Source organism: Oncorhynchus mykiss, chromosome 28 (assembly GCF_013265735.2).
Source record: "Oncorhynchus mykiss isolate Arlee chromosome 28, USDA_OmykA_1.1, whole genome shotgun sequence".
In the NCBI taxonomy this organism is placed as follows: Eukaryota; Metazoa; Chordata; class Actinopteri; order Salmoniformes; family Salmonidae; genus Oncorhynchus; species Oncorhynchus mykiss.
The window spans coordinates 42,338,691-42,360,006 of record NC_048592.1 but is presented as its reverse complement, the minus strand read 5'-3'; the positions used below and the strand labels follow the sequence as shown (position 1 = coordinate 42,360,006).

General features: G+C 43.9%; 2 protein-coding genes across 5 annotated transcripts in view; both read right to left on the bottom strand.

The window, feature by feature from the left end:
- Window positions 1–3,614: 3,614 nt before the first annotated feature.
- si:ch211-227n13.3 lies at window positions 3,615–10,864 on the bottom strand. Of its 4 annotated transcripts, none has more exons than XM_021590146.2 (7): window positions 10,516–10,818; window positions 10,028–10,085; window positions 8,587–9,124; window positions 8,399–8,474; window positions 8,231–8,323; window positions 7,968–8,130; window positions 3,615–5,010 (listed from the first exon to the last, which is right to left on the bottom strand). In XM_021590146.2, the coding sequence occupies exons 1-7, from the start codon at window positions 10,557–10,559 to the stop codon at window positions 4,807–4,809; spliced, it is 1,176 nt and encodes a 391-aa protein (XP_021445821.2). In that variant the 5' UTR covers window positions 10,560–10,818; the 3' UTR covers window positions 3,615–4,806. The 4 variants fall into 4 exon arrangements, with proteins under 4 accessions (XP_021445821.2, XP_036822379.1, XP_021445824.2 ...); XM_036966484.1 differs by having other exon boundaries at window positions 10,051–10,085; XM_021590149.2 differs by lacking the exon at window positions 10,028–10,085 and having other exon boundaries at window positions 10,782–10,864.
- An 8,274-nt stretch (window positions 10,865–19,138) lies between these two features.
- LOC110508269 (collagen alpha-2(VI) chain) overlaps window positions 19,139–21,316 on the bottom strand; it is a 46,489-nt gene continuing 44,311 nt past the window's right edge. Inside the window, exon 28 of the mRNA XM_036966129.1 lies at window positions 19,139–20,350. Coding sequence (XP_036822024.1) covers window positions 20,084–20,350 — 267 coding nt within the window. The 3' untranslated portion in view covers window positions 19,139–20,083. The remainder of the gene's footprint in view (window positions 20,351–21,316) is intronic.

The window sequence follows — 21,316 nt, the reverse complement described above, 5'->3', positions numbered from 1 at the left end:
GCACAACCGAAGAATTTCTGCACAAACTCAGAAACCGTCTCAGGGAAACTCGTTGTCTTGACCTGACTGCAGTTCGGCATTGTAACCGAGTTCAGTGGGCAAATGCTCACCTTCCAGGGCCGGCGCCAGAATGAGCAATAATGGCAAAAGCAATAATGGCATAATGAGAGCCTGGTTCCTCTCTAGGTTTATTCCTAGATTCTCTCAGATGGGTTCTGACCGTTTGTGCAGAAATTCGTCGGTTGCGCAAACCCACAGTTCCTCTCTAGGTTTATTCCTAGATTCCTGCCTTTCTAGGGAGTTTTTCCTAGCCACTGTGCTTCTACATCTGCATTGCTTGATGTTTGGGGTTTTTCGCTGGGTTTCTTTATAAACACTTTGTGACATTAGCTGATGTAAAAAGGGCTTTATAAATACATTTGATTTGAATACAAGTGTTGATATGATAGCAGTCAGTTGGAGCATGTCACATGAACAATGAAAGCTGTTGTGTTGCTGATTTAGTTTCTTGCTGGAGGTGTAGGGCCGGCTCCCTCAATGATGACATTTTGTGCTGATAATAGCCTGTAGAATTCTCCTGTTTCTTTTGGTGGTGGTGTGGGCACCTGCTCAAGGCACACAGTTATGGCTTTATTGCGCTCAGGCCTCAGAGGTGTAAGTTCAGGTTGAGGCCTAGAATCAGAAGAATACTCATCAGAGATGTCACTATGATTAATTTCTTCCTCACCATCGGAGGAGTCGTTTTCATTCACATTTTGTAGCAATGCTAATGAGTGCATCCATTCGTCTTGGTCTTCTTGCAGTGGTGATTTTAGCATGTAAATCTTGGTGGGGAAAACATTTTTTAAAAGTTTTAGATGCATGCCAGCAAAGCCACAACACAATTCTAAACAATACATTAATTGCACTATAACGGTGCCCAAAAACTGTTAGGGCCGACATAAAGCTGTCCCAACAGCAGAGCTTTATTTTCAGTACCAAGGAGTGAATCCTTACCACTGCTACACCTGGCAATCAGCGGAGCCTTGTCTGGCAGCAAAACATTCAGCCTCATTTACTGCCTTTAAAAAAAATATAGCTGATATGGCTGACTTGCTTTATCAAATGTGGTTTCTACTGACAATTGAGATGTACAAACTCAAGAGGACGACGAGCAGATAAGAGGCAATCCGTAATTTTGATTAAGACAATGAGCGAGCTAGGAATGACGTAGTCAATATAACTATTTCTTCAGCACTAGTGAAAAGTACAGCGACATAATTCAGAACATGGGCCGTTCTTACAGTGTCCTCCCTGTACACCAAGTCAGAACTGTAGGATAAATAAAGGGGGCATGTAAGCAGACAATGACAGCTCTAACAATATTCAATGATGACATTTCTCTAAAACAGGCTATAGGCTACATGTCCACCACCAAGTCAGAACAGTAGGCGAAATTAAGAGGGGAAAAAGTGAGCACAGCACAACAAGGTGAGTCCAAAAATGTATTGTATGCTGCTGCATAAATGATGTAATGTGCCAGGAAGATATGTGTACTGTAGCAAAGAAAGTAATACTAAGTGTATGTTGTGAAGTAAGCTGTCGATAGCCCATGTGCCTCACCCTAATAATGGGGTCCTAATAAGTGACCACAAATGGAGGTCACACCAGATACTGACTGGTTTTCTGATCCAAGCACCTACCTTTTTTTGAGGATATCTGTATTTCCAGTCATGTGAAATCCATAGATCAGGGCCTAATGAATGTATTTCCAGTCATGTGAAATCCATAGATTAGGGCCTAATGAATGTATTTCCAGTCATGTGAAATCCATAGATTAGGGCCTAATGAATGTATTTCCAGCCATGTGACATCCATAGATTAGGGCCTAATGAATGTATTTCCAGTCATGTGAAATCCATAGATTAGGGCCTAATGAATGTATTTCCGGTCATGTGAAATCCATAGATTAGGGCCTAATGAATGTATTCCCAGTCATGTGAAATCCATAGATTAGGGCCTAATGAATGTATTTCATTTGACTGATTTCCTCATAAATCAAATCTTTGAAATTGTTGCATGTTGAGTTTATCGTTGTGCTACTATTTCCTTTTATTTTTAGCAATTATTTTCTTAATTTAGAACTCTGCATTATTGGGAAAGGGCTAGTAAATAAGCATAAAGTTGTTGTATTCGGGGCATTTCACGGTAAGTCTACACCTGTTGTATTCGGGGCATTTCAAGGTAAAGTCTACACCTGTTGTATTCAGGGCATTTGACTAATATAATGTTATTTGGTTGTGTGGAACAGCTCACCAAAGACAGAAAGCAGTAGGAAAGATGTTCCAAGTTATTATATCTACCAGTAAATGCGAAGCCAAGAATGGCTATGCAAACCATATCAAAAAGTTCAAAGTCTTGGTTGAATATTTGCGAATGTGAAATTCAGTCATCATGTAATAGCCTACTTTGTAAATCTGACATTTCCTCTAGGCTCTTTGGCGCTTGAAAAGTCATTGGCGTTATGGTAACCGATTTAGAAGTTCTACTGCTATTCCGTGATTTCATTTCTGATCAGTTTATGAAAAATATAGCGGCTTTGGTTTGCTTCCTGATGTTTCATTTGAAGGGTGTTGCGCTATTCTGTTGCGCTATTCTGTTAAACTAGTCTGTTGCGCTATTCTGTTAAGCTAGTCTGTTGCGCTATTCTGTTAAGCTAGTCTGTTGCGCTATTCTGTTAAGCTAGTCTGTTGCGCTATTCTGTTAAACTAGTCTGTTGCGCTATTCTGTTAAGCTAGTCTGTTGCGCTATTCTGTTAAACTAGTCTGTTGCGCTATTCTGTTAAGCTAGTCTGTTGCGCTATTCTGTTAAGCTAGTCTGTTGCGCTATTCTGTTAAACTAGTCTGTTGCGCTATTCTGTTAAACTAGTATTTTGCGCTATTCTGTTAAGCTAGTCTGTTGCGCTATTCTGTTAAGCTAGTCTGTTGCGCTATTCTGTTAAACTAGTCTGTTAAACTAGTCTGTTGCGCTATTCTGTTAAGCTAGTCTGTTGCGCTATTCTGTTAAGCTAGTCTGTTGCGCTATTCTGTTAAACTAGTCTGTTAAACTAGTCTGTTGCGCTATTCTGTTAAGCTAGTCTGTTGCGCTATTCTGTTAAGCTAGTCTGTTGCGCTATTCTGTTAAGCTAGTCCTTTGCGCTAGTCTTTTGCGCTAGCCACACTGTTCGTTCTGTGCGTGATTTCCTGCAAGACAGGAACGTCAGTGTTCTGCCATGGCCAGCGAAGAGCCCAGATCTCAATCCCATTGAGCAGGTCTGAGACCCGTTGGATCGGAGGGTGAGGCCTAGGGCCATTCCCACCAGAAAGGTCGGGAACTTGCAGGTGCCTTGGTGGAAGAGTGGTGTAACATCTCACAGCAAGAACTGGCAAATCTGGTGCAGCTGGTGGCCACACCAGATTCTGACTGTTACTTTTGACCCCCCTTTGTTCAGGGACACATTATTAAATTTCCGTTAGTCACATGTCTGTGGAACTTGTTCAGTTTATGTCTCAGTTGTTGAATCTTATGTTCATACAAATATTTACACATGTTAATTAAGTTTTCTGAAAATAGACACAGTTGACAGTGAGAGGACGTTTCTTTTTTTGCTGAGTTTATGTCAGATGTCAACCCAGGATAGTATTATTTCCCATTCGGGCCAGTAGCTTTCAGTTGGCACTAGCAAATTCATCGCAATGTCAAGCCTTGGTCAATATTCAAAAAGCATCTCTGAATAGGAGTGCTGATCTAGGATCAGGACCCCCTGTCCCTTCATTCTGAATAGAATCAGGATCCCCTGTCCCTTCATTCTGAATAGAATCAGGACCCCCTGTCCCTTCATTCTGAATAGGATCAGGACCCCCTGTCCCTTCATTCTGAATAGGATCAGGACCCCCTGTCCCTTCATTCTGAATAGAATCAGGACCCCCTGTCCCTTCATTCTGAATAGAATCAGGACCCCCTGTCCCTTCATTCTGAATAGAATCAGGACCCCCTGTCCCTTCATTCTGAATAGAATCAGGACCCCCTGTCCCTTCATTCTGAATAGAATCAGGACCCCCTGTCCCTTCATTCTGAATAGAATCAGGACCCCCTGTCCCTTCATTCTGAATAGAATCAGGACCCCCTGTACCTTCATTCTGAATAGAATCAGGACCCCCTGTACCTTCATTCTGAATAGGATCAGGACCCCTGTCCCTTCTGAATAGGATCAGGACCCCTGTCCCTTCATTCTGAATAGAATCAGGACCCCCTGTCCCTTCATTCTGAATAGGACCAGGGCCCCCTGTCCCTTCATTCTGAATAGAATCAGGACCCCCCTGTCCCTTCTGAATAGGATCAGGACCCCCTGTCCCTTCATTCTGATCTGGTCCTAGATCAGCAGTCCTATTCTGAGGTTTATGAATACGGGCCAGATCAGTAGAGGGCACTGTCCCAGCTGTGTCTGGTAGTAGAGACCTCATCTCTGAACAGAAGAGATACAATAAAATAACATGTATTCTTCAGTGTGAAATAAACAGGGAAGATCTGATACAGATAACTAACTTCAACAGAAACATGACAATGAGGCTGATTATTATTTACATTCAAAACTAGATTCAACTAGTATAAGAGACACTGTGTAAATAGTAACTCCATGCATGTCCCCTCTAATGGAAGAGATATGATGGTAACTCCCTCCAGCCATGCTTGAAGGAGAACAAACTGAGCAGAAGCAGGTAGAGAATTGACAAACAATCAAGGATGGCAATAAAGAACATATTTGGAAACTGACAGTGATGTCATCAGTCATGTGTGTGTTTCCCTGACGACACGGCTGCGGTTGGCATGGAGCTGAGCCAGCTGCGATCTGAAGCCGCCGCTCTTCTTCCTGGGCTCCTCCTCCTCTGGGGGCATGGCCTCCGGCTGGGTTTCCATGGTAACGGTGGAGGGGACCACCTGGAAGGTGAGGACCCTGCGTGTACGCTCCAGACCGCTGTCATCACTGTTCTCCTGCAGGTCACAACATACACAATGGAGCGGTAACGCTAACCGCTAGGGATGGGGTTATGAAATCATTTCACTATCCGAACAGTATCACGAATGTGCGTCGGATATCCAGAATAAAAATTAATTAAAAACCGTTTGTAACCTGAGCACTGCTGCACGTGGAGGAGGCTAGTGCTCTATTGCTGCGGAGGTGCTGGTAAGATGGGAGCAAGTAGACGGAGGCAGAGAGAGAAGCTACTGGGCTACAGCCAAGACGACCTCACATGTAGTGTTAGGTTGGAGTCATTAACTTGTTTTTCAACAACTACACAAATTTCTTGTTAACAAACTATAGTTTTGGCAAGTTGGTTAGTACATCTGCGCTGTGCATGACCCCCATTCATTTTTCCAACAATTGTTTACAGACAGATTATTTAACTTATAATTCATTGTATCACAATTCAAGTGGGTCAGAAGTTTACATACACTAAGTTGACTGTGCCTTTAAACAACTTGGAAAATTCCAGAAAATGATGTCATGGCTTTAGAAGCTTCTGATAGACTAATTGACATCATTTGAGTCAATTGGAGGTGTACCTGTGGATGTATTTCAAGGCCTACCTTCAAACTCAGTGCCTCTGATTGACATCATGGGAAAATCAAAAGAAATCAGCCAAGACCTCAGAAAAAACATTGAAGTCTGTTTCATCCTTGGAAGACATTTCCAAAAGCCTGAAGGTACCACGTTAATCTGTTTAAACAATAGTACAGAAGTATAAACACCATGGGACCACGCAGCCGTCATACCGCTCAGGAAGGAGACGCGTTCTGTCTCCTAGAGATCAATGTACTTTGGTGCGAAAAGTACAAATCAATCCCAGAACAACAGCAAAGGACCTTTTGAAGATGCTGGAGGAAACAGGTACAAAAGTATCTATATCCACAGTAAAACGAGTCCTATATCAACACAACCTGAAAAAAAAATCCAGACTACGGTTTGCAACTGCACATGGGGACAAAGATTGTACCTTTTGGAGAAATGTCCTCTGGTCTGATGAAACAAAAATAGAACTGTTTGGCCATAATGACCATTGTTATGTTTGGAGGAAAAATGGGGAGGCTTGCAAGCCGAAGAACACGATCTTAACCGTGAAGCACGGGGGTGGCAGCATCATGTTGTGGGGGTGCTTTGCTGCAGGAGGGACTAGTACACTTCACAAAATAGATGGCATCATGAGGATGGAAAATTATGTGTATATATTGAAGCAACATCAAGACATCAGTCAGGAAGTTAAAGCTTGGTCTTCCAAATGGACAACGACCCCAAGCATACTTCCAAAGTTGTGGCAAAATGGCTTAAGGACCACAAAGTCAAGGTATTGGAATGGCCATCATAAAGCCCTGACCTCAATCCTATAGAAAAATTGTGGGCAGAACTGAAAAAGAGTGTGCGAGCCAGGAGGCCTACAAACCCGACTCAGTTACACCAGCTCTGTCAGGAGGAATGGGCCAAAATTCACCCAACTTATTGCGGGAAGCTTGTGGAAGGATTCCCGTAACATTTGACCCAATTTAAACAATTTAAAGGCAATGCTACCAAATACTAATTGAGTGTATGTAAACTTCTGACCCACTGGGAATGTGATGGAAGAAATAAAAGCTGAAATAAATAATTCTCTACTATTATTCTGACATTTGACATTCTTAAAATAAAGTGGTGATCCTAACTGACCTAAGACAGGGAATTTATACTAGGATTTGTGAAAAACTTACTTTAAATGTATTTGGCTAAGGTGTATGTAGACTTCTGATTAATTAATTAATGTAGCACCCACAATGTTATTCATCAGGTCATGGGCTGGAGTAGCTATTTAGCTAGCTAGGCTAATTGAGGCCACATTTTGTGCTTTCTCCACAACCCCATACAGATAACACAACAGCCTACATGTTGGTGCTCGTTGTAGCCATTTAACTCCATCTTGCATTGACTTTGTGAACTGTCACTCCACTTGCGACACATTGAGTCTCTTTGCTGCTTTGATTGGCCAACATAAACAACAAGCTAGACAGGTGAAGGCTACCGGACTTTTTATATACATGTACCTCATACAAACTACACTGAAAAGTCTGTGATTTTATTAACTTAATCATTTCAAATGTTATTGTATATCCCTGTATGTAACAATGTCACATGGATATTAGAATTTCATTTAGACAAAGGCCAGTGTTATCAAAGGCCGGTGTTATCAAAGGCCAGTGTTATCAAAGGCCAGTGTTATCAAAGGCCAGTGTTATCAAAGGCCGGTGTTATCAAAGGCCAGTGTTATCAAAGGCCAGTGTTATCAAAGGCCAGTGTTATCAAAGGCCAGTGTTATCAAAGGCCAGTGTTATCAAAGGCCAGTGTTATCAAAGGCCAGTGTTATCAAAGGCCAGTGTTATCAAAGGCCAGTGTTATTAAAGACCAGTGTTATTAAAGACCAGTGTTATCAAAGGCCAGTGTTATCAAAGGCCAGTGTTATCAAAGGCCAGTGTTATTAAAGACCAGTGTTATTAAAGGCCAGTGTTATCAAAGGCCAGTGTTATCAAAGGCCAGTGTTATTAAAGGCCAGTGTTATTAAAGGCCAGTGTTATTAAAGGCCAGTGTTATTAAAGACCAGTGTTATTAAAGACCAGTGTTATCAAAGGCCAGTGTTATCAAAGGCCAGTGTTATCAAAGGCCAGTGTTATTAAAGGCCAGTGTTATTAAAGGCCAGTGTTATTAAAGACCAGTGTTATTAAAGGCCAGTGTTATTAAAGGCCAGTGTTATTAAAGGCCAGTGTTATTAAAGACCAGTGTTATTAAAGACCAGTGTTATTAAAGACCAGTGTTATCAAAGACCAGTGTTATTAAAGACCAGTGTTATTAAAGACCTATACATTTGATTTGTTCACAGAAGCGCTAGATAGAACTTTGTGAAATAACACATATCTGGGCTACCTACCGCCTTTCCATCAGGATCGCTATGGACAGCGCTGCTATGGAGACCACTGCAGTTGAGACTATTGCTTTGGATGCATGTTCCCGCCTTCTGACGACTTCCTCTGGACCTCTTCTTCCTCTTCCTCCCTCTGCTCACAGCCTGGTTCTCATATCTCCTCAGGTTCCTACACACAAGGTGTTTGTTACTTCAGTGAGTGAGTGTGTGTGTGTGTTAAATTGAACCTTTATTTAACCGTGTTACCTTCGGTTGTGAGTGTGTGTTACCTCTGTAGGAAAATGTGTGGTCTGGAGCAGGCTGGCTGTTCTCCCCTGGTCTGCTCTCTGTGTCTAATCCGGCCCAGATGGATCCACAGCCTCCTGATAGCAACAGCAGTACTGTGGGTTACTTACTTACTTACACACACACCACACACACACATTCCTCTCTCTTACCCTTTAATGTTCTGTGGTCTTCTGGGTGTCCACTTCTTCATGAGAACCCATTGGTCACATGACAAGGAAGTGGGATCTGATAGACCAATCAGAGAGAAGGTCTATTAGAATCAGACATCTGCTCAGTAGGTTTGTTTTGCTCGGTACAGGACTTCTCTGACAGGGTGGGTGTGTTTGTGTGTATTCACCGTTGTCTGTTAGTTTGTCCAGCGGAGTGGGTCTTCCCCTCTGGGCTTCTCTGTGAAGTCTCTGACATGTCAAACACAGACCAGGGGGAAGAGTTAGTGGAGTGCCTTGAACCATGAAAGAGGGGCCAGAGACAATGCTGTCCAATGAGCAGCAGGATTCAGCGTCTGACTCTACGCCTCTTTCCGTCTGCCCCGTCACCTTTCCACCAATTACAGCCTTCCCCTGGCTGACTGACAGCTCTAGCGGTGGTGACCCACATTCTGAGACACTGTGGTTTCCATGGTGATGGTCAATCAGGTCATGATCCGTGGCCTCATCTGAGATCACGATGCTTGAGTCAGCAGAGTCCCAGTCGGGCCCTGTCCCTTCACCCTGCCCTCGCCGCCTACTACTACTCCTCCTCCTCCTCCTCGTCATCCCCGGCTGGGCAGCATGGTCACTGGAGCCCCAGGCTTCAGAGGCCTTGTTAGAGGCTGAGCGACTCAGTCTGGATGGACGCATGGAGCTTCCCCACCTCACACAATACTGCAGATTCAGCTGCAACACAGGGAGAGCATTACACACACAAACCCTGCAGATTCAGCTGCAACACAGGGGGATCACACCGCCTTGTTCTGGACCAGAACAAAAAGGTCTGAAGGAGAAGTAGCTAAATAGCTAGTTGCCATTTCAGACAGAAGATGTGGTATATTACATGTAAAAAAAAATATATAAGGCAATGTTTATATGACCCCCTTTCAAACAGTCCCTTATTTACCACTTTCTTGCAGGTATACCCCTTTTATACATATCAGTGGGTAACTAGCAGATTGGGAGGGGTGTTGTTAAAGTAACGGCCCAGTGTTTCCAGATTTCTATGAAATATGACCTATAATTAATTACAATACCAAAAAAAACATTGTTTTTCATTTCAAATTAGGGAGGTGTTTTAAACAATGGAAGTGTAAAACATCCACCTGCAAAAAAACAGAACCATTCTCACAGACCCAATTTCTGTATAATGGTTACAGGGTCTGAAAATGCAGCAATCTTGACTAGTTCTTTAGGTGGGTTTTAAATGTGTCATGTTTTTCTTTCGTCTTACCACTATCCCTTTCAATTACACAAAAAAAGCAGCCATAAATTTGTGGGATTTTGGTATGTGTATGAAAGGGATATAGTTAAAGACAACGATTTGTGAACTTTGCCTGGTGAAAAGCGATATCCCAAGTATAAATACTGTAAAGTACACACACTAAAGGGTAAAACAATATGTTGAGTAAAAGGGTTTAGAAATGTGCAAACTTCAAGGTGTTGGGGATCAACGAAGAGGAACTTCTGCTGTCATGACTTACCAGGACCACCTATTCAGATGTGCCTTTTGTTAACTAAACAAGGTGTTAAATGGAGGTGAAAAGGAGACACGAGTGGTACTTTAATGTTGTGCTTCTAGCTGCCTACCCTGATGTAGCCACCGGTCTCACCTCCTTGACTTCCTTGGTCTGTCGAATATTGAGACCTGTGAATAAAAGGACCAACTGTTTGCTGCCTAACTAGCTATTGCCACTAACGTTACTTCCGTCTGTTGTTGTTGCTAACATGCTGCTAGCTAACTAGCTATTGCCACTAACGTTACTTCCGTCTGTTGTTGTTGCTAACATGCTGCTAGCTAACTAGCTATTGCCACTAACGTTACTTCCATCTGTGGTTGTTGCTAACATGCTGCTAGCTAGCTAAGGTAAATGACTGCACTGAAATCTTACCAGCTAGCTACAACAAATGTCCGAGCCAAACCAAATGATCTGCCTGGGATAGGTACAACACAACCTACAAAAACCTATACAGTAGCTAGTTAACTAAGCTAACTCAGTTAGCTAACTGTTTGTTGTGTTTATGTTAGCCATCAGGGTCAAAACAGTTACTGTATTAGCTGGCTAAAAGTTACTTACTGAGTCTCAAAATGTTCATAGTCTATCCGCTTAGAAAGAATCATCTCCGTGGTCTCCTGCTTTGAGCTTTTGCTAACTACCGTAACTAGATGTTTGAAAGTAACGGACGGCGAAGGAAAGCGGATTTCGGTTAGGACCGAGGCAGATTTCGGTTAGGATCGAGGCATATTTCGGTTAGGATCGAGGCAGATTTCGGTTAGTTTCGAGGCAGATTTCGGTTAGTTTCGAGGCAGATTTCGGTTAGCTTCGAGGCAGCAACAACTCACCTCTCTCGCGCAAAACTCACATCAAACTTCAGCACATGCGCACGGGTGACGTGTTCTTCGCCAACGAAAGGCTCTTTTTTTTTTGAACGGTTCTTTCTGATGAACTTCGAGAACCGAATAGCATTGTGTGAAAGAGCCGTTCATTCGAATCTGCATTCTACTGCTTTTTCAGCTAAAAAAACAAACAATGTTTTTCTGCAGATAAATTACAACATAGGTATCTAAAGTGGGCGAATTTCTGCAACTGCAGAAACAATAAATTGTGTCGAGAGCGTGTCAATCTGGTCCACTCTTGATTTTTTTGAATGCATAAAAACAGATGCACAATCAAGAGCATCCTGTCTTCAACTGCACCACCCTCAACCTCAAGGCTCTCCAGAGGGTGGTGCGGTCTGCACAACGCATCACCGGGCAAACTACCTGCCCTCCAGGACACCTACACCACCCAATGTCACAGGAAGGCCAAAAAGATCATCAAGGACAACAACCACAGCCTGTTCACCCTGCTATCATCCAGAAGGCGAGGTCAGTACAGGTGCATCAAAGCAGGGACCGAGAGACTGAAAAACAGCTTCTATCTCAAGGCTATCAGACTGTTAAACAGCCACCAGTAACTCAGAGAGGCTGATGCCCACATTGAGACCCAATCACTGGCCACTTTAATAAATGGATCACTAGTCACTTTAAATAATGCCACTTTAATAATGTTTACATGTCTTGTATTACTCATATCACATGTATATACTGTATTTTATACCATCTATTGCATCTTGCCTATGCCTCTCGACCATCGCTCATCCAATATGTACATATTCTCATTCACCCCATTAGATTTGTGTGTATTAGGTAGTTGTTGGGAATTGTTAGATTACTTGTTAGATTTGATTTGATTGAGAGAGAAAAAAATTGCAGGCCATGTAATAATTTGGCCAGGCATAAACACAATTGAAAGCGCATTTCACAATCTGACATAATGGATGCTTACCTTTTGGGCTTTACATTGGAGATTTGCACATTGGTTCATGTTTCAATGTCGGTTTTTAAATAAAGGTTAAATAAATAAAAGGCCCACTGAGCTCAGAGATGGAACCTGACTAGAGTATGGATGTAGTATCTGTGGTGACGACCACTGAGCTCAGAGATGGAACATGACTAGAGTATGGATGTAGTATCTGTGGTGAGGACCACTGAGCTCAGAGATGGAACCTGACTAGAGTATGGTAGTACCTGTGGTGAGGACCACTGAGCTCAGAGATGGAACCTGACTAGAGTATGGTAGTACCTGTGGTGAGGACCACTGAGCTCAGAGATGGAACCTGACTAGAGTATGGATGTAGTATCTGTGGTGACGACCACTGACTTCGGGTCTCGTCCCGAGGATGAAAAGGATGATTCGGGTCCAGTGGGAGTGAGATTTGTGGAAAGGATGGATCCTTGCATTTTGGCTGATCCTTATGTGGTGTCAGGTTGGGTGTAAAAGAGGTTGGGGACAGTTCAGTTGATGAGAGAAACTCAGAGTGGATTAGTGATGATTTATTGTGTTTCTTCAGTCCAGAGGGAGCGGGCGCTCCGATCAAATTCCGGAGGACGTCCTCCAGCCCTTTGCTTATTGCCCCAATAGGTCCACAGACAACGCAATCACAACCACATTGCACACTGCCCTAACCCATCTGGACAAGAGGAATACCTATGAGAAAATAAATGCTGTTCATCGACAACAGCTCAGCATTTAACACCATAGTACCCTCCAAATTCGTCATCAAGCTCGAAACCCTGGGTCTCGACCCCGCCCTGTGCCACTGGGTACTGGACTTCCCGACGGGCCGCCCCCAGGTGGTGAGAGTAGGTAACAATATCTCCACCCCGCTGATCCTCAACACTGGGGCCCCACAAGGGTGCGTTCTGAGCCCTCTCCTGTACTCCCTGTTCACCCACGACTGCGTGGCCATGCACGCCTCCAACTCAATCATCAAGTGTGCAGACGACACTACAATGGTAGGCTTGATTACCAACAACGACGAGACGGCCTACAGGGAGGAGGTGAGGGCCCTCAGAGTGTGGTGTCAGGAAAATAACCTCACACTCAACGTCAACAAAACAAAGGACATGAGGGAGCACCCCCCTATCCACATCGATGGGACAGTAGTGGAGAGGGTAGAAAGTTTTAAGTTCCTCGGTGTACACATCACGGACAAACTGAATTGGTCCACCCACACAGACAGCGTGGTGAAGAAGGCGCAGCAGAGCCTCTTCAACCTCAGGAAGCTGAAGAAATTTGGCTTGACACCAAAAGCACTCACAAACTTTTACAGATGCACAATCGAGAGCATCCTGTCGGGCTGTATCACTGCCTGGTACGGCAACTGCTCCGCCCACAACCGTAAGGCTCTCCAGAGGGTAGTGAGGTCTGCACAACGCATTACAGGGGGCAAACTACTCCAGGACACCTACAGCACCCGATGTCACAGGAAGGCCAAAAAGATCATCAAGGACAACAACCACTGCCTGTTCACCCTGCTATCATCCAGAAGGCGAGGTCAGTACAGGTGCATCAAAGCAGGGATCGAGAGATTGAAAAACAGCTTCTATCTCAAGGCCATCAGACTGTTAAACAGCCACCACTAACATTGAGTGGATGCTGCCATACATGTAAAAAATGTATCACTAGCCACTTTAAACAATGCCACTTAATATCATGTTTACATACCCTACATTACTTATCTCATATGTATATACTGTACTCTATACCATCTACTGCATCTTGCCTATGCCGTTCTGTACCATCACTCATTCATATATCTTTATGTACATATTCTTCATTCCTTTACACTTGTGTGCTTAACCTTTTTGGGATAGGGGGCAGCATTTTCACTTTTGGATGAATAGCGTGCCCAGAGTGAACTGCCTCCTACTCTGTCCCAGATGCTAATATATGCATATTATTATTACTATTGGATAGAAAACACTCTGAAGTTTCTAAAACTGTTTGAATGATGTCTGGGCTCATGAGACCTCTTTGAGTCAGTGGTCTGGCAGAGATCCTTGGTCTCCCGACAGAGTTACCTCTCATTCCATTGCTTCTCTGAAGACAAAGGAATTCTCCGGTTAGAACATTTTTGATGTTTTATGTTAAAAACATCCTAAAGATTGATTCCATACATCGTTCGACATGTTTCTAAAGGACTGTAATGGAACTGTTAGAGATTTTGTCTGGATGAAATGCTCGCGTCTCATGAAGATGGATTATGGGCTGAACACGCTAACAACAAGTGGCTATTTGGACATAAATTATGGAACTTTATGGAACAAATCAATGGGATTTCTGGGAGTGCCTTCTGATTAAGATATTTATGGTGTTGTTTCTATCTTTGTTGATTCCAAAATGGCGGATATTCCTCTGGCTGGTTTGGGCTCTGAGCACCGTTCTCAGATTATGCTTTTTCCGTAAAGTTTTTTTGAAATCTGACACAGCGGTTGCATTAAGGAGAAGTCTATCTTTAATTCTGTGAATAACACTAGTATCTTTTACCAATGTTTATTATGAGTATTTCTGCAAAATCACTGGATGTTTTGGAAAACATTACTGCATGTAAGGCGCCAATGTAAACTGATATTTTAGGATATAAATATGCACAATATCGAACAAAACATACATGTATTGTGTAACGTGATGTCCTATGAGTGTCATCTGATGAAGATCATCAAAGTTTAGTGATTAATTTGATCTATATTTCTGCTTTTTGGCTGTGTGTTTTTCGACTTGGCTATGACCTAACATAACATAACATAATATGTTGTGCTTTTGCTGGAAAGCATTTTTTAAATCGGACACGATGGGTAGATTAACAAGATGTTTATCTTTCATTTGCTGTATTGGACTTGTTAATGCGTGAAAGTTACATATTTCCCCAAAATATTTTAGAATTTCGAGCGCTGCCTTTTTAGCGGAATGTTGTTTCGCTAGTGGAACCCCTGCGCTAGAAAGGATAAGGTAGTAGTTGTGGAATTGTTAGGTTAGATTACTCGTTGGTTATTACTGCATTGTCGGAACTAGAAGCACAAGCATTTCGCTACACTGGCATTAACATCTGCTAACCACGTGTATGTGACAAATGACATTTGATTTGATATGATCAAAGGATCAGAGAAATGAATCTGGTACTGAAAGCATAAGCTATATAGCACTGCAATGCATAAAATGTGGTGAGCAGTTGACTCAAAGAGAAAGAAATACAATAGTTGAACAGTTTTGAACAAATGCATTTCTTCCAAAATTAAGGAGAAGCAAAACAAAAATAGAGAGATTGTCCTTTTTTTCACTTTCAGTTTCACTTACTTAGCTAGCTAGTTTCGCCTACTGAAACACCCTGCTCAAACAGAGGGATGCTATGTTAGCTAGCTGGCTATAACAGAGGGATGCTATGTTAGTTAGCTGGCTATAACAGAGGGATGCTATGTTAGCTAGCTGGCTATAACAGAGGGATGCTATGTTAGCTAGCTGGTTATAACAGAGGGATGCTATGTTAGCTAGCTGGCTATAACAGAGGGATGCTATGTTAGCTAGCTGGCTATAACAGAGGGATGCTATGTTAGCTAGCTGGCTATAACAGAGGGATGCTATGTTAGCTAGCTGGCTATAACAGAGGGATGCTATGTTAGCTAGCAGGCTATAACAGAGGGATGCTATGTTAGCTAGCTGGCTATAACAGAGGGATGCTATGTTAGCTAGCTGGCTATAACAGAGGGATGCTATGTTAGCTAGCTGGCTATAACAGAGGGATGCTATGTTAGTTAGCTGGCTATAACAGAGGGATGCTATGTTAGCTAGCTGGCTATAACAGAGGATGCTATGTTAGCTAGCTGGCTATAACATAGGGATGCTATGTTAGCTAGCAGGCTATAACAGAGGGATGCTATGTTAGCTAGCTGGCTATAACAGAGGGATGCTATGTTAGCTAGCAGGCTATAACAGAGGGATGCTATGTTAGCTAGCTGGCTAGGACTTTCCAACACAACACTGGAACTCTTCCAAGTCAAGGTAAACTTTTGGTTTTACTAATTTCTTGCCACCGGGGTCCCCCGTTGTAATTGCTTACTGACTCTGTAACTTTACTGCATGTAGCGGGTTTACTAACGCGTTAGTTCTATTAGCTATGTTGACTAGGATGTTACTTTAGCTAATATCGTGACAATGATGTAGGCTGTGTGTAGTGGTTTGGCTTGGAAAGGTTTTTCTGCCTGTTCGCATACAGCTGATGTGTTGTTCATTGAAGTCCACAAGCGAAGGGAAGATGCAGGTAAGAGTGTGCAAGGCAGTATCGAATGTCACTGTCTGTCACCTCAAATTTGTCTCTTGACCTGTGTGCACCTACATTGTAAACTTTCATTCATAGACCAGGTTGTAGCAACCTCATGAAGAGTACAGGGAAAATTACAGTATCAGATGGGATGCGTCTGAATCCACCGCATCTGCCTACGTAACACTTCCTGAATCTGCCTATGTAACACTTCCTGCATCTGCCTATGTAACACTTCCTGCATCTGAGGTGAAAGGTGACAGAGCTAGAGCTGTGTTTGTCAGACCGCCTATGTAACACTCCCGGAATCTGCCTATGTAACACTTCCTGCATCTGCCTATGTAACACTTCCTGCATCTGAGGTGAAAGGTGACAGAGCTAGAGCTGTGTTTGTCAGACCGCCTATGTAACACTCCCGGAATCTGCCTATGTAACACTTCCTGCATCTGCCTATGTAACACTTCCTGAATCTGCCTATGTAACACTTCCTTCATCTGCCTATGTAACACTTCCTGAATCTGCCTATGTAACACTTCCTTCATCTGCCTATGTAACACTTCCTGAATCTGCCTATGTAACACTTCCTTCATCTGCCTATGTAACACTTCCTTCATCTGCCTATGTAACACTTCCTGCATCTGCCTATGTAACACTTCCTGAATCTGCCTATGTAACACTTCCTGCATCTGCCTATGTAACACTTCCTGAATCTGCCTATGTAACACTTCCTTCATCTGCCTATGTAACACTTCCTGAATCTGCCTATGTAACACTTCCTGCATCTGCCTATGTAACACTTCCTGAATCTACCTATGTAACACTTCCTGAATCTGCCTATGTAACACTTCCTGCATCTGAGGTGAAAGGTGACAGAGCTAGAGCTGTGTTTGTCAGAGCGCCTATGTAACACTCCCTGAATCTGCCTATGTAACACTTCCTGCATCTGCCTATGTAACACTTCCTGAATCTGCCTATGTAACACTTCCTTCATCTGCCTATGTAACACTTCCTGAATCTGCCTATGTAACACTTCCTTCATCTGCCTATGTAACACTTCCTGAATCTACCTATGTAACACTTCCTGAATCTGCCTATGTAACACTTCCTGCATCTGCCTATGTAACACTTCCTGCATCTGCCTATGTAACACTTCCTGAATCTACCTATGTAACACTTCCTGAATCTGCCTATGTAACACTTCCTGAATCTGCCTATGTAACACTTCCTGCATCTGCCTATGTAACACTTCCTGAATCTACCTATGTAACACTTCCTGAATCTGCCTATGTAACACTTCCTGCATCTGAGGTGAAAGGTGACAGAGCTAGAGCTGTGTTTGTCAGACCGTGAGACATTTCCAAAAATCTGTCTTCTCACAAAATCATCTGTAGAGTCAGAACGGTTTGACAAAATACAATATTATGACCACTCTATGGAAAGATGAGACTCTCACGAACACGATGGTGTTGTCCACAGCTTGAAGTCCTGAGTGGCGCAGCGGTCTGAGGCAGCGGTCTGAGACAGCGGTCTGAGGCAGCGGTCTGAGGCAGCGGTCTGAGGCGGCGGTCTGAGGCGGTGGTCTGAGGCAGTGGTCTTAGGCAGCGGTCTGAGGCAGCGGTGCAGCGGTCTGAGGCAGCGGTGCAGCGGTCTGAGGCAGCGGTCTGAGGCAGCGGTCTGAGGCAGCGGTCTGAGGCAGCGGTCTGAGGCGGCGGTCTGAGGCGGTGGTCTGAGGCAGTGGTCTTAGGCAGCGGTCTGAGGCAGCGGTGCAGCGGTCTGAGGCAGCGGTCTGAGGCAGCGGTGCAGCGGTCTGAGGCGGCGGTCTGAGGCAGCGGTCTGAGGCAGCGGTCTGTAGTTCCTGGTTCGATTCCAGGCTGCATCACAGCCGGCCGTGAATGGGAGTCCTATTGGGTGGCGTCGTCCAAGTTTGGCCCGGGGTAGGCCGTCATTGTAATTAAGAACCGACTTAACCGACTTGCCTCATTAAATAAATATAAAGTCGGTACAGCCGATCTGCCAACTTCTGTCTATAGCGAACAGTTTGGGTTACACACTAACATGACCCCTCTGTGGAAGGGTGGGACTCTCACATACAGTACCAGTTAAAAGTGTGGACATACCTACTCATTCCGAGGTTTTTCTTTATTTGAACTGTTTTCTACATTGTAGAATAATAATGAAGACATCAACACTATGAAATAACACATATGGAATCATGTCGTGACAAAAAAAGTGTTCTTTATATTTGAGATTCTTCAATGTAGCCACCCTTTGCCTTGATGACAGCTTTGCATTCTCTCAACCAACTTCATGAGGTAGTTAGTTACCTGGAATGCATTTCAATTAACAGGTGTGCCTTGGTAAAAGTACATTTCTGGAATTTCTTTCCTTAATGCATTTGAGCCAATCCGGACAACAGGCCCTCCGATTTGACACACTGTCTGAGAAGTAGTTGGTGAACCAGGCGAGGCAATCATTTGAGAAACCAAGGCTGTCGAGTCTGCCGATAAGAATGTGGTGATTGACAGAGTCAAAAGCCTTGGCCAGGTCGATGAATACGGCTGCACAGTAATGTCTCGTATCGATGGTGGTTATGATATCGTTGAGGACCGTGAGCGTGGGTGCGGTGCACCCGTGATCAGCTCGGAAACCAGATTGCATTGGTGTGGGGTGGTGTGTTGTTGTGGGTGGTGTGGCGAGGTGTGTAGGGGTGGGGAAGTGTGGTGTGTTGATGTGGTGTGGTGGTGTGTTCTGGAGTCTTGTGGTGTGTTCTGGTGTCATGTGGTGTGTTCTGGTGTCTTGTGGTGTGTTCTGGTGTCTTGTGGTGTGTTCTGGTGTCATGTGGTGTGTTGTGGTGTTTTGTGGTGAAGATACTCCAATATCCAGAGAATAAGTATTTAATTGACAACAGCAACCCAGGTCTGGTAAACCTCCAGACAGGATACATATGGTTCACAGCTAACAAATTAAAACCAGGTGCAGATGCGCACACACACACACACACACACACACACACACACACACACACACACACACACACACACACACACACACACACACAGGTCTGGTTACACCACAGCTGGCTTTATTACATCATTTTCAGTTTACAACAAATGCATTTCAGTGTGATTTGTGTGTGTGTTTGAGTTTCTGTGTGTGTGTGTGTGTGTGTGTGTGTGTGTTGGGTATAGGTGTAGGTGTGTTGGATATATGTAACTACCGATCTGTGTGTGTGTGTGTGTGTATGTGTGTGTGAGAGAGATGTCTAAATGACTGATCTAGAATAATAACAGATAAGAGACACTTTCACTGAAATTAAAAACTATAAAACTGTTTGAAAACATAACGACTTTGTAAGTCAAAGCCTTTTTAAACTTAAGACTGTTTGAAAAGTTAAGACTGTTTGAAAAGTTAAGACTTTGAAAAGTTAAGACTGTTTGAAAAGTTAAGACTGTTTTAAAAGTTAAGACTTTGAAAAGTTAAGACTGTTTGAAAAGTGAAGACTGTTTTGCGAGACATTGACACTGTGTGTAACTCCTTCCACTAGAATATCACATTTAGTGTAAAATACAAACGTACTGATATAGGCCTCACAGAGAGGGATCTCTTATAGAAAAACACAAAAATCAACAACAACAACAACAATTGACCTACAGCTGTAACATTGTACACATTCAATATCAGTAACTCTCTGATAAGAGAGGCTTGGTTGTTTGTGCTTATCTAGTTAATGGTGGAATCTGTCATTTAACTAATTTAAAAGATTCAACAATCTGGAGGCTCTTGTGTCTTTCGGACGAGCTAGAAGTTTAGCTTCCAAGTTTTGCCATTTTGCTAAAACCTGGAAAATCACAGAGCACCATATGACTTTAATTCAAAACCCAGAGAACACCCTTTTGTTTATTTTTCATAACTGAAAAGATTCTTACGGACTACAGCTTTAACAGCTAGTTAGAACACAGCTGGTTAGCTCTAACGAGCTGGTTAGCTGCTTAGCTGGTTAGCTGGTTAGCAGACCCAGCGGATGAAGCGTTCAAGGAATGTGGGTTTCCCCAGCGTGGCGTAGTCCTCTCCTCTAAAGATGGCTGACGTGTCTCCCAGGGCAACCTTCCTCAACACTTCCTGGTCCGTGTCGGTCCCCATGGCGATCACCGTGGGAATGCCCTCGGCCCGTCGCATGGCTGAGACACCCTCCTCCAGGCTGTCGCCCGCGGTGATGCCGTCGGTGATAAAGACGAAGGACAGTTCAGCGTTACGACGTGCCAGGCGGCTTCCCTGTAGACCACACAGAGACAGTACAGTTATACAGCGGTAGGACTGCCAGGAGGCTTCCCTGTAGACCACACAGAGAGACAGTACAGTTATAGAGCGGTAGGACTGCCAGGAGGCTTCCCTTTAGACCACACAGAGAGACAGTACAGTTATAGAGCGGTAGGACTGCCAGGAGGCTTCCCTGTAGACCACACAGAGACAGTACAGTTATACAGCGGTAGGACTGCCAGGAGGCTTCCCTGTAGACCACACAGAGAGACAGTACAGTTATAGAGCGGTAGGACTGCCAGGAGGCTTCCCTGTAGACCACACAGAAAGACAGTACAGTTATAGAGCGGTAGGACTGCCAGGAGGCTTCCCTTTAGACCACACAGAGAGACAGTACAGTTATACAGCATTAGGACTGCCAGGAGGCTTCCCTGTAGACCACACAGAGACAGTACAGTTATACAGCGGTAGGACTGCCAGGAGGCTTCCCTGTAGACCACACAGAGACAGTACAGTTATACAGCGTTGGGAGTATTGAAAACAGTGAGAGGGTGCTGGAGTATTGAAAACAGGAGAGGGTGCTGGAGTATTGAAACCTGGGGAGGGTGCTGGAATATTGAAAGCAGGGGAGGGTGCTGGAGTATTGAAAGCAGGGGAGGGTGCTGGTGTATTGAAACCTGGGGAGGGTGCTAGAGTATTGAAAACAGGAGAGGGTGCTGGAGTATTGAAAACAGAGGAGGGTGCTGGAGTATTGAAAGCAGGGGAGGGTGCTGGAATATTGAAACCTGGGGAGGGTGCTGGAGTATTGAAAGCAGGGGAGGCTGCTGGAGTATTGAAAACAAGAGAGGGTGCTGGTGTATTTAAACCTGGGGAGGGTGCTGTAGTATTGAAAGCAGGGGAGGGTGCTGGAGTATTGAAAACAGGGGAGGGTGCTGGAGTATTGAAAAAAGAGGAGGGTGCTGGAGTATTGAAACCTGGGGA

What these genes read in the sequence shown, in the direction of transcription:
- si:ch211-227n13.3 (XM_021590146.2), bottom strand. Translation starts at nt 10,559, where the DNA reads ATGATTCTTTCTAAGCGGATAGACTATGAACATTTTGAGACTCA. An exon ending in GGACAAACTAACAGACAACG is followed by an intron (nt 8,475 to 8,586) that starts GTGAATACACAC and finishes TTGGTCTATCAG; the next exon opens with ATCCCACTTCCTTGTCATGT. An exon ending in CCACACATTTTCCTACAGAG is followed by an intron (nt 8,131 to 8,230) that starts GTAACACACACT and finishes CCTTGTGTGTAG; the next exon opens with GAACCTGAGGAGATATGAGA.